Genomic DNA, 15,802 nt, shown 5'->3' with positions numbered 1-15,802 from the left:
CCCCCCCCCCCCCCCCCCCCCCCCCGCCCCACCAGCAGCATCCCAGCCATTTACAAATGAAGGGACAGCAGCTGGATACTGGGAAACAGATGGCCCTCCTCATTTGAATGGGTTTGATCTGGCAACGCAGGACTCAGCAAGTTCAGGCCTGGCCGGGGCAGAAATCATGTTCAGGCTGAAGGCACAGATTCATAGCCCGAGGGGTCTTTAGCAAGCAGCTGGGTCAGAATGGCCTGTTGGAGAGGTTTCCTAAATTCAGAGGGGGCAGGGAGCCTCTGCGGTTGGAGGGGCACATCCCCAGCTGGCTTTGCCCCCCAAGACCAAGAAAGGCAGGGGCAAGAAAGGCAGGGCCAAGCCCCAGGGATCACTTTTCTCCAGTGATTTAAAGAGAAAAGGAAATTTTCCCCTTGGGCGATCCTGTGCCCCAGGACTGAAACCACGTTCATTCAGGAAATTCCAAATTAAGCAAGGTGCCACCAGGGTTAAACCCTAACCTTTCTCCTAGGCCCTAAGCCGCATATTTGCATAGAAATAAAACCTTCTCCAAAACAAACTTTGCAGAGATCCCGCTTCTCCAGGCCGAGACCCTTGCAAAAGCCACCAGAGCATCTCATCTCGGAAGGGGCTGTGCTGGGCCCCCAAGCATCTGGGCTTGCTGTGGAGGACATACCTGCCCTTTTTAACCCAAGACTGTGCCGCACCCCGCTCCAGGGAAAAGGAGGGAGCCTTACTTGAACCCCCAGGTCCTCGAGTGAGGCCCCACAATCGGTGTTCACTACCCAGGCCAGGTCCACCGGGCTACCCTGCCCTGCACCATCCCCCTGCCTCCACGGTAACCTGGTAAACAACCCCAGCTCTGGAAAAAAGAGACAGTCGAGGAGGAGGCTGAGAGCTACCCCTGACCACCTGTCCACAGGCCACACCTTTAAGGGTAGGCAACTCTGGGCAACAAGTGAACGCGGACAGAGGCCAGCAGAGGGGCCAAGCCCTGAACAGTTCCCAAGAGGCGCAGGAAGCCACCTGGCCAGCACATCTGGCTGGTCATGACTAGGGCCCATGCAGGGGGTCGGCTGATCCATCAAGGTGGGTGCCCACCTCCCTGTGAAGAGCGGCCTCGGGAAGCTGCCTAGTTGGAGTACCCAGAAAAATCCTCAACGTGGGCCGCAGGCCTCCCAGCCTGGCGCGGCCCACTTCTCTAGCCTCCCAGAGGCCCCTGGCCCGTCACCGCAGCACTCTGGCCTCCTCGGGGCTCTGCCTCCCTGTGAGCCCGCCACGCTGCTCCTTCAGAGCACCTGCACCCTGCATGGGAGCTAGAGCCTCATTTTTGTAGCTCTGTGACAAAGGCCCGTGGCTACCCACTCAACAGCACTTAAGGCTGTTTTTGGCTTGCCATGCTATCCCCACAGAACCTAGCACATAGTAGGGTTCCAAAAAACAGACCTGGGGGAACAAAGTCAAAGTCAATAACGCTGCAGTATGAAAAGTGTGTGGACGATCTGCTGTCTCTGCCAAGCTCTGCAAGTTGTCACCCCACCAGGGCTGTGAGGCTTCGAGAGAAAGCGCAGGGTCTTCTGCGGCCAAGTATTTAACACCCTCTGCCCAACCCTGAGCACCCCCTTCTCAACACCCGCGACCCCTGGGCATTCTGCAGTCACTGTCCAAGCTCAGCGCAGAGTCCAGCAGACTAAACCAGCCCCGATTCACCTCCATGACCAGGCAGCTCCACTCAGAAATTACTTGTAACCACCCAAAATGAACTTTGTTTCCTTTCAAAATGCTCTACTCCCCAGCCTCTTCCCCGCCTTGGGATGCCCCTCCTAGACAAGAGGAGGTAAAGGTATTGTTCCTTCCGACCTTTCCCTCCCCACTATTTTTTTTTTCTTTCCTAGTCTCTGACATCATAAGGGCCAGGTATTTATCATTCCTATGGCATCTGTCACTGCCATGACTGTAGGCGGCAGGAGCCCCAGGTACACTAGTCTGCACAGGTGGGTCTTGACCCCACCGAAAATCAGACATGCTGAAGAAAAGCTTGACGTACTATCAGAGTGACAACCAACAAGGCAAACATTTTGGAGTGCCAGAGCAAACTGCCAGAAAATGGGCAAATACCAGACTAGCCAGCCCTACCTGCCCGAACTCCTACCGGGTGACTTAGCCTGGGTCACTAACTGGGACTCACAGCATCTCCCCTCCCGTCTACTGGGCAGGAGAAGGGTTAGCTCCTTACTAATAAGCTACATACCGCCGGAGGCCATTCTAGAAGAATCACAAAGGGGTAATTCTTGGAGTGGTTTTATTGCCTGGTGACTTTTCTTCAAACAGCTTTAGGAAAATAGGTGTGGATATGCGGGGAAGAGACAGAATCACCCGGCAGCGTCCTTTCATGTTTAAGAGTCAAATGACAGATTTAGGAAAGAATGAGGGGGCCACCACAGCACTCCACAAAAGACCCTCCTGCTCAGGAAAGAGAAGGAATCAACTGATAAATCTTTGTCATACCAATAAATTCACCCAAACGCCTGGACCCACGCTAACTGTGGGGTCTTGGAGGAAACATTTCATCTCCAAGAGTCTAGGTCAAGAGTCTCCTCCACAAAATGGGACTATGAGTACCTGGAGTCAAATCATCATGCTGTATACCTACACTTACACGGTGCTCTGTGTCTATCGTATCTCAATTAAACATGGGGAGAAAAAGATTAGAGATAATACAGGTCAAGGTACACTGTGTCTGGCACTTAATAAATGGTAATGAGCTCCTGTTACCATCTTCATCCTCATCCTCTCAAGGAATGGGCTAAAGAATAGACCCCATCCATCCACGCTATCAAGTGACCCCACAAGGTTGTAACACGCAAAGGATTGCTCAGCTCCTCACCCTCAGTCGTGTGGGTCCCCTCACAATTTCCTTCCCTTCCCTAAATTCTGGAAGCCCAGCTACCTGTGCCCCGAGGAACTCCCAGCAGGCTGCCCAGGGGAAGTCACTAGGGGCAAACTTGACCAGGATGTCCATAACGTGCTGCGGCGCTCCCCTCACTGGCCCGGACAAAAGCGGAGCCCACTACACCCCAGCCCCTCCCCCACCCCCCAAACCCAGTCTCCATCATTCTTCACAGGGCCTGATGACAATCCTCTGGAAGCCTCCAACAGACAACCCTTTCCTTGCCAAAATACACTGCTCTCCCCGAAGTGTGTGTCCTGCCATGACTGCTGGGCTGCAACCGCGTTTCTTCAATGGGGAAAAATAGGTCAACCCTGAACCGTCTGGACTGCAACCAGCAAGGCGATGAGAGCACGTTTCTGAAGTCCAGACTTACAGAGACCGAAGATAATAAAAAGGGTTGGATAAACCAGAGCCCAGACACCCTTTCTATTTTAATTAATGTAAATGCCTCTCATTAGAAGATTTATCATTGTACGTTGTAGGGTAAATATACCTGAAATACTGGTTTTAAATTCTCTCTCAGGGCACATGGGTGGCTCAATCAGATGTTAACCGTCTGACTCTTGGTCTCAGCTCAGGTCATGATTTCAGGGTCATGATCTCAGGGTCGTGAGATCAAGGCCCACATCATCAGGCTCCAAGCTACTTAAGAGTCTCTCCCTCTGCCTGCCCCCCCACACACTTTAAAAAAATTTAAAAATTAAAAAAATTTTTTTAAATCCTTTATCAGGTTTTTACATTGACAAGAAGTAGGGATGGGTAGAGAGAAAAGAACCATTTACTGAGCACCTCTTCTAGGCCAAGAACTACAGTAAGAGCTCTATCTACATCCATTTGCATTTAATCTTCATATCCCCCCCTTCACATAGATATTATCAGCCCCATTTTAGATAAAGGGAGGCTCAGAAAGATTATCTATCTTATCCAAGGTCGCAACACCAGGAGATAGAAGAGTGATTCAAGCCTGACTTGCCTAACTCTCAAGGCTAAGTTCCTTCTGTCCATCTCCAGAAAGCACATCACATGCCATTCAAAATTATTTTATTCATTTTTATGGGGAAAAAAAAATAGATGAAAAATTTAAGTTAATTTTACAGGGGCTTCTTGGTCTTTTAAAAATCTGAGTGATATTAAATTTGAAACATTTAGAACATTTAGGATCCATACTCAATTGTGTACCTACCACCCGTCCGCTAAGAATGCAATGTGTTTTGGTGGAAACCCAGGAGGCTTTGGCAGACGAGGAGGAGGCCCTTAAAGGCAGCCACACTCCTACGGGGCAATCTCACCATCAACTGAGAATCTCAAGTTTGAGAATCTCAAGTAAACCCAAAACTTGTCACTGCAAAGATCCTTATTTTCACTCTAAGCCCCCTCCCCACCTTGCTCCCCACCCAACAAGCCAAGTTGGCCTTCATGATGTCTACATATTCTTAAAACATTACACCTGGTCATGTATGGAAAACCTTAACAGTAAACATCATGTGTAAAGAGAGACCACATAGAATCACAAAGAAGGAGTTCTCATGTTAGAAAATAAACATGACAATTCATGCAGAGTTTCACAGTGTCAGAGCTCAGGACTGAGTTCCTTTCTTTCCAGGAAAGGTGATATATAAATCATACAAATAAATGCATCCCTTGTCCTCATTCCTGAATATATCAGAACTTTCCTTATAAGCTGGTTCTGACCTCCTCATAAAACATACTCACTACAACCTGAAATTCCATATAAGTTCATTCCATTCGTACAGGACTTGGAATTTACCATTCTTTAGCTGGACAAGGGGTTAAAGGAAAGAATATGCCACAGCTTAGCTCCCTGACTCAGTACAAAAAGAATCTGAAATTTACAATATTCCCATGAAGTGGCAAAAATCCAGAATGGGGCGTAATTACTTATGTATTCCAAAGTGGAATAAATGACAACAGTCCACACGCCCAACATCTTACAACTCCGTCATGGTGCAAGTTTCCCGAAACCAAAAATCACTGAAAACCTAAAGTATACCCATTTTACATAACATACTCTCTTCAAGGACAGCCACAGTCTGTCCTGAGAATTAAATATCCTTTTGCATGAATACAGAAGTAGTAAAAGCTTGAAGTTACATAAATGAAGCCTAGTGAAAGCTACCACTTTGGGTTTTCTATCATGCCCTGTTAAAAAGGGGTAGTCACAGATCAGAGCAAGAAAGGGGAAAAGAAAAAAAAACAGAAACAAAAACACTTGGGAAAAGCGTAACCTTTGTTAATTTCAGAAGGGGCCATCTCCAAGACACACAGGATCATTATGGTAAAGTGGCCAACAACTTGTTCAACCAGACTCATTAAAGAGCCTGGCTTCAGACTCCCTTCCCTACCTCCTTTACACATTCCCTAATTCAAGACGGCCAGAGCTGAACCAGCTGGGTCACTCCAGGTCTACCTGGGTAAGCAGAAGGAGGTGGCTTTGTTGAGGGGACTCTACGGTTTCCAGAAAGCCTCAAGGCTTCGCATGAAGATAAAACATTTTCCCCAAAATGGAACACAAGTTATACATAGCTTTAAAATCTCACGTCCAGGGCCCTTAGCTGACTCAGTCTGCAGCGCGTGTGACTCTTGATCTCAGGGTCATGAATTCAAGCCCCAGTTTGGGTATAGAGCTTACATTAAAAAAATAATAAAATAAATAAAAGTAAAAATAGTAAAATCTCAAGTCTAAGAGCCTCTAAAAAGTCCAAGCTGTGTTCTTAGGAATTTGCTCAGCTTGGATACAATGAAGCTGAAACGTAACTGCTCAGACCCCAACTTCAGCGAAGGCCAAAGGTTCAGCCCCTACATCAGGTTCACTGTTCAGCCACATACAGCCTTGAACATGGTCACCACCAGTTAAAAGAAACTACACTAAAAAGGCAGGTCAGAGGGGCGCCTGGGTGGCTCAGTTGGTTAAGCGACTGCCTTCGGCTCAGGTCATGATCCTGGAGTCCCTGGATCGAGTCCCTGGATCGAGTCCCACATCGGGCTCCCTGCTCAGTGGGGAGTCTGCTTCTCCCTCTGACCCTCCCCCCTCTCATGCTCTCTCTCTCTATCTCATTCTCTCTCTCAAATAAATAAATAAATAATCTTAAAAAAAAAAAAAGGAATTTCTTTAAAAAAAAAAAAAAGGCAGGTCAGAGAGAAGGACATGAGGCAAAGGTGTGGCATGGTGAGCAGCGTCAAGCATGTCCATGCCATCAAAGCTGAAAAAGCAGAGCCATGCTAAGCCTCACTAAGTGGACACAGCAAATGGATAAAAAAAGAATACAAAACTAACAATACAAAGCTAACGTCATCCCTCCTCAAGGAAAACGAGTAATAAAGATCATGGGCATTTCCGCACAGCAGCAGAAAACCCACTGGATCCGAATCATTTGTGGGATCGCCTGAAAAACTTCCCCCAAATAATTTTGGAGTTGCCTACCGAGCCGAGTCACCATGCTAGGAATCCAATCAGGACCGTGGAAAGTAGCACACCAGCTTTCCTTCCTACTTGGCGCCAAAAACCAATTTCCCACGTTCTCCCTGAAAGACAGCTTCCATGGAAATGGAAAATCAGGCCAGACTCTGCTGTGAAAGGGTGGTAGCCTTTTAAACAATTACCCTGGATAAGTCAACACCCAAACAACAGACTTGAGGCTGCAAGGCTACTGGATACATTTTATGGAGAATGTCAACACTGAACAAGACTCTTCCTGTGGAAACACTACCCTAGCTATTGCATAACTGCGTAATTCTTCCTTCAGTCCCATACTGGACACATCTCCTATTGGATTGCGCTGGTTATCTGAATTCTCCTCCTCAGCTGGGTCAGAAGGGCTTGGAAAGAACCGCTTCTGGTTCCTTGAGGGGGGGCTCATCCCATAGTAGGTACTCAGTGTTTTGACTGGTTAAAATAAACAGGCAGAACACACACACGTACACACTGAATTCAGATCAGAGGGAGCGAGTATAGAAACTACACAAACGCCAAGTCTCTCGGCTTGCCAAATTGTCACTCTCAAAGTAATATTAAGCACAGTTCTTTGTCTCTGAATTGTGAAATACTTTATATACTAATAAAGAATGTGTACTTCATTGTGTATTTAACTGCATAAGCCTGCATTTGGTTCAATTGAGCAAGAGTAAGTCCTTGTTCCTAAGCTAACTCTCAAGTTCCAGTAAACTCTTAAATATTTTTTTTTTTTAAAGATTTTATTTATTTATTTGACAGAGAGAGAGCGAGAGCAGGAACACAAGCAGGGGGAGTGGGAGAGGGAGAAGCAGGCTTCCCGCAAAGCAGGGAGCCCGATGTGGGACTCCATCCCAGGACCCTGGGATCATGACCTGAGCCGAAGGCAGACGCTCAACGACTGAGCCACCCAGGCGCCCTCAACTCTTAAATATTAACACTCGGGTATTGAGGAACAAAGATGCAGATAATACAAAACAGAAGATTATTTTAAATCATTCACTCTTGGTATGCAGATATATTCTTTTTTTTCTTTTCTTTTAACTTGCAATTAAATGCGTATGGCTGATGTTGCGGCATTCACAATACTTCTAACAAAGGACTTAAACCATGCTGGAAAAATCTGACTTTGAAAGTTCTCCATGTGCATCCTTCACTCACCAGCTCTGCTACTGAGTTTTGCACCAACTCAACATCGGTCCAGGACAGCATCACCTCTTAGAAGGTTGCCAAAAAAACTGGTTTAAAAAAAAAAAAAAGGCAAACTACATTCTTCCCAGGTTGTTGCTTTCCAGAATCACACTTTCTGGAGGGTGGGAAAGTAATTAGGGGTTTTGGGCTGGAAAAGCCCTTTTATTTTAGCTCCTACTGGGCTGGTGTAAACAAAGATATCATTAATGTCAACAATGACTTAATTAACCAGAGTAGGTGACAAGAACTTGAAAGAGTCACCTCCTCCCCAGGATAATCAAGCTTGACTATACTTTAAATAATTAGAATATTAATCAACGGAACAATACTTGGCATTGAGGACTGCCCTGCCCCCTTTGAGTCAATAACTGAATTTATAGCCTTCAGCCATTCCTCTACAACAATGAATGACCAACTGGAAATACTCTTTTTTAATCTGGGATATTAACTAAAATCTCCTAGAGATTATTTGCTTCTCAAGTCAGCTGACTAGATCCAACCCTACTATTTGTTACCACTTCATCGTGTTCAGAAGACAAATGGTATGTGACAGATGATATGACAGGATGATATAGGATAATATTGTACAAAGCCAAGAAGACTGAAAAAGGATCCTCTAGTCTTAGGGCTCAGGCTCCTTCCTGGAACTTACTCGCATTTTTCCCTGGATACATTTTCCTCTGGTCCAGCCCAAGAGACCTCATCTAATCTGAGCCTCCGAATTAACAAACCAGAAAGTCTTCCAAGATGGGGCCTGGTGCAATAGAAGATTAAGGTTGAATTTATATTAACCAAAGCTATAGTTATACTAACCACGAAGGACAGCCTGGGACTAGCACACACTCATCCATCCATAGTCCCTCCTTCTCTCCCACCCTCCTTTTTCCCCCCCAGTTCAGCAGGGGGACCATGGCTTAAACTGGAGCTGTCCCAATCAGTCAGTTGGCATCCAGTTAACTCCTTTTTCATCTAGAATTAGATTAGATGACCTTCCTAATAACCTCTGACACCAAAGCTAAACTACCTGCAATGGAAGAATTCACATCGATTGCCAATATGGTAGTGACAGACCAGGGCAGCCCAGACGCTCCAGAAAGCAATCACGGCCGCCTGGAATCGCACAGGGCCTTCTCTGTGACAGAGCAACTTCCTTCTCAACTGTCCCCAAAAGCCTCCACATTTCCTGACACTGTGGCACCTGGCAGGGCCAGCTCACATGGGGCAGAGCAGACACATGTGCCCATCTCATGGGCAACAAGGAGGCTAACACGTCCTGGGTGCTCAGGAGGTACCAGGCCACGTGCCGACTGCTCTCTGCTCCCAGGGATGCTGAAATCTCCTGGTGACCTTCTAATGTAAGGAACCAGAAGCCTCCTGAGGACGTTAATATACACTTAACATTAATCAAGACCTTCAAGGTCATCTTATCAAACCATCGGACAACAGAAAGGGAAACAGAGGGCAGGGGTTCGCATGCTTTTCCACTCCTCTGTGGGTCTGCACCTTCCATTTAAAACGTCTCACAACCCTCGACACAAACTTCATAGAAGCTGTGAGCCCAGAAAAATGCATGAAACGACTTTGGCAAAGTATTTATCATCATGTTGGGGAATTCGCGAACCACCCCACCCCCAAACCCCAAGAGGATCCCCAGATCCCAGGTTGGGAAGACCTGCTTTCAACAATACTCCCATTGTTGGATATAAATTTTTACACAAAGAATCATTGGGGGCACTTTATCGCTGTCCATGGTTTCTTCCCCCTCTCTGCCCCATCTCTTTCTTCCTGCATATTTTAAACTGCCTTCAGTAATTAAGGACGAGAAAAGAAGTCCTCCAGGGCCGTTTTACACTTTCTGTTGAGACAAACTCCCAAGAATATGCTGTCCTGAAAGTCGAAATGAAAAATGACAGTTTCTTCCTAACCTGGGCCATTCCGGGGCTCATCCGGTAGGAAATCCTGGCTCAGCTGCTTCGCTGCGTGCTGAGCCATGCACTCAAGGGAAAACCAGCAATTAGGAAACACATCTATTTTAATTATTAGCAAAATTAAAGTAGAACAGGCCTGACTTTCAGAAACCAGGACCCTTTCCTCTCCCGTTAAGCCCTTTAGAAACGCATTGCCTTTGCAAATCACACGCATGCTTACATCACAGCACAGGTCACAAGGAGCCTGTCCCCTGTAAGTGCCACAGACACAAACTCTCGCCAGACTCCCCCTCCCCGAGACGCAGAAGCCACTGTGACGTCACTGCACCTGTTCTCATGAGGCCTCCATGCCTCTCCATGAGACAGGGCACCGGCCTCCCTCCGGCCAGTGCTTGACTGCTGCCGGTAAAATCCGGGCCATTTTAGAAAAACTGTTGCCCTTACCTATCCTCTCATGACCGGTGCACAGGGTCCCACTGGGAGCCCCTCTCTCAGCGCCGTCATTTTGGGCAGGGACGCAGCCCTCCTTCCCGTGTTATCCTGACCGGGCTCTCTGTCCTTTGCCAGTCTGTGGCGCCGGGTGCTTTTCCAGAACGGCTGAGCTGACCCCAGACCACTCAGGACCACGGCAGGCCCCCAAAGCTAAGCAAGCAGCAGGTGGGCTCTCAGCAAACAGGTTCATTAAGTGGCGATGAGTGCTGGGATCTGCCATTTTATTCTCGGATTACCACTCGAAAAATAACTCAGCTACCAATATTCCCGGCTGATGACAGATTTCAATGCCGCCCCAAGTGGAGGCTTGGCTACTGTCGTCTCGGAAGGACCCGGGAAGGAGGTTCCAGACCTGCCCAGCTGAATAATACGGGCACCATTTAGTGTTCACAACTGGCTTTCTGCCTTTAAAATTAAATTTCCAAAGCTGAAACACCAGCGTGTGGCCTGTCCGACCTGGGAAGTTCTCATAGAGGTGGGAAACACCCAGGTACCTTCACTTTCAAATTTACCTAAAATAGACTTTGCAGCTTCTGTGACGTATGGCTTAGGTACTAGGAATTACAATGGCTTTAAAAAAAAAAAAAAAAGTAAAACGTCAAGCATCTCTGTGAACTCCAGAAGCTTCTTTTTCTCCTTAGACAATGAAAATAAAACGTCGGCGTTTCAGATATTGGCAATTTCCCTCCGTGGCTCCTTTTGTCAGAAAACAGCCAATTCTTTACATCGTAAGCAAGACTCTCCCTCCAGTAAGAATGCTCCTGCTCAGAAGGCTCTAGATGGCATTCACCTACAGGCTCCCCTCCCACAGCTCTCCTGGGTCGCTGCCTCCCTCGCCCAGCACAGAGAAACGCGCACACCAAGAAACCACCAAACTGGACCGTTCCGCCTGCACTGTTACAGCAAGGAACCTTCTCTCGCCATCTCGGACTTGGGGGGGAGGGGGTGCCAATCTCTGACCTGGGGGGAGCACAGAGCCCACTCTCCTTGCTCTTAAAGACTCACTCACAACGCAAGGGCAGCTGATTCAAAAACAGGCCTTAACCTCAGCGCCACTTCCCCAGACACAGCCCCGAACAAACTTGGTGCCCTGAAAGGTGAGACAAACAACTTACCTTCCGGCTCTAACGTGGTATCCTCCACCAAACTGAAGGAGGGCCGGGCCAGGGACAAGGTTGCCATGGTGACCGCGACCAGGCAGCCCCAGCGGGCCCAGCTGAGCACGGCTGCGGCCGTGCCAATCCCCCGTCCTCTTCCATATCTCCATGTGGACGTCACTCCCATCTGCACACCTCGTCTGCGAGCATGGACTGCCAGAAATGCCTCCAGCCTGCGGCGCACTCCGGAGCCCAGGTGCCGCCAAAGCCGCTGCAGCCCCTAAGGGAGACAGATGCGGCGAGTCAGTGAAATCCTCCCCGATGCCAATTCCTGGAAACCCAAGCGGGCTGCAGCCTCTTCGAAGAGGCACCAACAGCTCCTCTGCATTATCTGCGGACGCCCTGCGTGGGCGCCTCAGGGTCCCAGGTGTTCCCGCCAGACCGGTCCCCGACGAGCCGTGCCGGGCTGACCGTGAGGACGCACACTCCTAAGAACCGGAGATGAAAGCGTGGCTCTGGGACACAGCTCCGTGCGGCCACTCTCTTCTGCCATCCACTGTCACCTCTACAGCCCTCAAAACGCAGAAGCTACGTGCCCTTGGTTTCAAGGGCAAGTACAAAAGCAAGTTAACAATGCTCGGGTTGGCAGAACCGGCCTTGTTAACTTCTCTTAGGCCAACGGGGCTTTAGACAGCTGGATGGTGGAGGCGGCTGCGGGCAGACTTATTTCTGGGGCTGCGGCTGAGCGGCTGGCTCCACCCTCACTGTAGTACTCGGCAAGAAAGGAGACCAGCAAAATAAAAGGAACCCCAGGAAGGCTACCAAAAAGCCCTCACCAGTTTACACTTGTCAGGATTCATTTTCCAATATGGAAATGTATTTCTCGATCTTGCGCCAAGCAGCCACTTACGGGAGAATGAAAGGAACTGCAAACACATTCAAAGCGGCGGATCCAAAAAGAGGTTCAAAGCCTGAATCCCCTTCCACTTCGACTACTGGCAGCCCCCGCCTGGTAAATGTCTTCAGCCCACATAGCGGATGCAAACTCTGAGGAATAAGGCAGGTGTTGATTAACAAGGATGGTGATATGTAAATTACTGTCGTGGTATGTGATTGGACCAATAACTTGCAATATGCTAACCTATTGGCTAAAACTTCAGAAGTTACAGGGGGTGCTCCACTCACTGGTCTGTTCACCCATGTGACCCAAAGGCAAAGAGAATTGTCCAGGCTCAACTATTCTAAATGACTTTAAATGTACTCATTATCCTCAATGACTAAGTGCAGAACCGAAATGCACAAACTTGAGAAAATTTGCAACATCACAGATTCGGTGAACCAAATAAATGAACCACACTTTAAGGACTGGGGGTGAGGGTGAGACCTTTAATATAAAAATCTCTAAAGCCTGGGCTTTTGGCATGCCAACTTGATGTTTCAAACATGTCAAAGATTCAAAGATTTCAACATCGCCTGAGCCTCTCCAAAGCTACATCAGAAAAACTGTTCCTGTTAGCTTTGACGAAGGATTAAAATGGGAAAAGAGAATGCTGCAGTTCCTGAGAAGGAAAAAAGAAAACCTCTGATTCAAAAGAAAGCACATATGAAACGGTGATTCACAGCAAAAGCAAGAAAACCGTGTGCCTGTGAGCACACCCTCTATTTTCAGGTTGCTTGAAGGATTTTTTTTCCCCCCTCGATCTTCTTTCCTCTTGAAGTTAAGAGCCTCAAAAAATAACTCCGTATCTATTTCTACATACGTGTGGGAGGAAAGTACACAAGCATTCTCATTGATTTACTAAGCATTTCCAGAATGCATGGGAATGTTCAGCCTCTGACACAACTTCATGAACAATCTTAAATCCTAGCAGGAGATTTCATCCAGGCTGCTTCCCTGGCCTCATCACCCACCTGTCCCAGCCCAGAAAGGTTTCCTTTGCTCCAGGCAGAGAAAGCTGGCCAGGGACCTAAATCAGCTAAATCTCAGACCATTCATTCATCCCATCAGCTTGCACGAAAAACTTGAATTTTAGCCATTACCAGGTCTAGGCCCCAGGCTGCCCCCTGCCCAAATCTCTGGAACGCCGAGGCCTAAGGCAGCAGGTCTGCACAACTCCTCACCAGAGTGGACACAAGTGTGGTGGGACCTCCTAGGCAGGATAATTAGGTCCTGAGGCTCGGTGTTGGGAACACAGGCCCAGCAGGCTGCTGGCGGCCACAATCCCGGCTTCCTGCCTTCAATACCATAATCCTTCCTGGAGTCTGAGCCTCAGTGAAAGCCCCAGCGTGTTTATTTTTCTCCTTGAAAGGGAACTCTCTTCTAGGCCCTGGGAAGAGCTGTCACCCTCCCTATGACGGACGGCTCTTCACGGCCACCCGCTCCCCAGGTCTGTTTTCACCTGGGCACAAGCCTGCCCCCAAAGACAGGCAAAGTGACAAGCAAGAGAGCCTGACTGGCGAGTGGTCTCTATGCCGGGTTCCTGCTGGGCTCCTCAATTAACCAAAATATTCTCAACCCCACCCCCAACCCCACCCCACCCCCAATGCTCCAAGAAGGCAAACCAACACAGTGCCTACCTTAATTGAGCCTCTACCACTGAGTGGTTATCTGTCCTCTGCAGGCTCACCCATGCTGAGCACTTGGGCGCTTTGTTTCTGGTAGATTTTACATCAGGAAAGTCAACAGCGCCAGGCAAAGTTGGGATGCCTGGATCCCCCCAGGGGGGCAGACCTATCTCTGAGCTCAAAGCCTCCCTACTGTTCCCCTTGTCTTCCCAGCTGAGTAATGGAGGGAGCTATCAGGGGTCAAATCTGGGCAGGTTGTGGGGGGGGGGGGATGGAGAGGAGGTTCCTCAACATACTGAAATCTCCAAAAACACAAAATAAGGCTGACCCAGGACGGCAATCCATCCCCTGGTTAACACTAGCAAGCCAGTGAGAACTTGCAGCAGCTTTGGGGCACTCCTAACCACCTCCAGCCCCGTTCCATTGTAGCATTTCTTTCATTTGTTTGCCTGGAATATCCTGTTTTTCTCCCCCTTCTTGGGGCGCTAAAGAGCTCAGAGAAATCTGCATTTTAATTGACATTCCAGGGAGAGGGAGAGGGGCGCCTGATTGCTTTTCTATTCAAACTAAACAGGCTTTTCAGATGAAAATGAGTCGCGGCCAGTGGAAGATTTACAGGGATTTGGGACCAGGGGGACAATGGGGTTTTAAATGTTGATAGCGTTTCACACCAAACACATAATGGGTGCCCCGAGTGTGAAAGCAGGTTTGCTTTTAAGGGTAGGTTTTATTGAATTGGGCCGGAGGAAGGCAGGCCCGTAGAAGGGTCTGGCGAGAGCAGGGCTTCGAGGGGAGTGGCGGCGACTCGGCGCGCCCGGCCAGGACCCCTGAGCCTGGCCCTGTGGCCGCGAGGGTTGGAGCCAGCACCTCGCAGGGCCCTGGGCTGACTCCCCGGCGCGGCCCCGGCCCTGAAAGAATGAGCGCGCAAGTTAGAACTCGCCTGCGCTTTCGACATCCCCGAGCTGCTGCCGGCTGAGCAGGCGGCGAGCTAGAAAAAGTCGGTCCAGTTCGCCCCCTAGCCCCAGGCGCGCTGCGCTCCCTCCAGCACCGACGGCGGCAGCGGGAGAGGGGCGCCGGTTACTGAAATCGGGGAACCCGAGCGGCCGCCTCCCCCAAGGTGCCACCCCCGAGCACAGCCAGCCCTACGGAGAGGTCGCCGGTCCCATCCAGCGGCTCCCTCCTGGGGAAGGGTCTCCACCGCCCCCACCCCCGCCCGGCCTGGATAGGGCAGGGCGGGCGCCCCCCGGACCCCGTAATGAGGCACCCCGAAGATGCCCCTGCGAACCCCGGCCCTGCGGGGCCGAGCCACCGGCGAGGCAGCCCCGCCACTCGCCCGACCGCCCTGGGGTCGGAGGATCGCGCCGGCCGGTGGGACGGCTCCGGCCGGAGTTTGACAGGGACGGGGTGTCAGTGCCAGAAGCAGATGTCAGCATCTGGATGGGGGCGATAAGTAGAGGCAGAGCTTCCCAAGCGGCCGCCGTCAGCACGCATCCCGCTCCCCCATCACCTATGCGGCCAAAGAGGGAGGACAGGGAACAGCCTCAACCGTGCCAGTCCCCCGCGCCCTCCACTCGGGGGACGGTGCACCCGGCGTCCCGGACTCCCGCGGCGCCAGCTTCCCCAGCTGGCGAGGCTCCCCGAGGCACCCGACACGGCGATTACCTTGAATGGCAACGCTCCTCGGCCGCCGGTCTGTCCCCGCGCCCGGCGTGAGTCGGGATGGAGCAAGCGACGAACTCGGGGCAAACTCCAAAACAGAGTGGTCCTCAGGTCCTGCCTGCGCCAAGGCTCCGAGGCTTCAGGCGCACCCCAGGCTGCCGAGGAGCGCGGGCATGACGCCCGCCGGCTGCCCTCGGGTTTGCGGAGCGAGGGGAAGAAAGGACTCAGGCTCGGCGTCCCCTCCACCAAACTTTGCTCGCAACTTGCGAACGCACAGGGCGCCCTGGAAAGCCGCGGCCTCGGGGCGCCCGGGCCCCGCCAGCCCGGAGAGCAGTCGCCGCGCCGGGCCAGCTACGCCGCGCGCACACCCCGCGGCGCCCGAGCTTTGTGGCGGCCGCGCTCGCTCGCTCGCCCGCTCCGCACCCGCCGCCCTCCCGCTCGGCTCTCCGCGGCG

At 50.4% G+C, this 15,802-nt stretch overlaps 1 protein-coding gene across 18 annotated transcripts in view; it reads right to left on the bottom strand.

Annotated features, from left to right (window-relative positions):
- Positions 1–15,761, bottom strand: part of FGFR2 (fibroblast growth factor receptor 2) — a 99,723-nt gene extending 83,962 nt beyond the window's left edge. For 6 of the 18 annotated variants that reach the window (XM_081823371.1, XM_081823364.1, XM_081823367.1 and 3 more), the window contains exons 1-2: positions 15,352–15,759; positions 11,143–11,404 (exon numbers count right to left, since the gene is read on the bottom strand). In XM_081823371.1, the coding sequence (XP_081679497.1) occupies positions 11,143–11,311 (169 nt within the window). In that variant the 5' untranslated portion in view covers positions 11,312–11,404; positions 15,352–15,759. Of the gene's footprint in view, positions 1–11,142; positions 11,405–12,034; positions 12,134–15,351 lie in introns of those variants that run through there. The other 12 variants (XM_081823359.1, XM_081823361.1, XM_081823375.1 and 9 more) reach the window with 5 other exon arrangements.
- Between the last annotated feature and the right edge of the window lie 41 nt (positions 15,762–15,802).

The sequence above is a fragment of the Leptonychotes weddellii genome, chromosome 6 (genome assembly GCF_054177405.1).
Source record: "Leptonychotes weddellii isolate Sample4059 chromosome 6, ASM5417740v2, whole genome shotgun sequence".
In the NCBI taxonomy this organism is placed as follows: Eukaryota; Metazoa; Chordata; class Mammalia; order Carnivora; family Phocidae; genus Leptonychotes; species Leptonychotes weddellii.
This window is presented reverse-complemented; position numbering and strand designations above follow the sequence as displayed.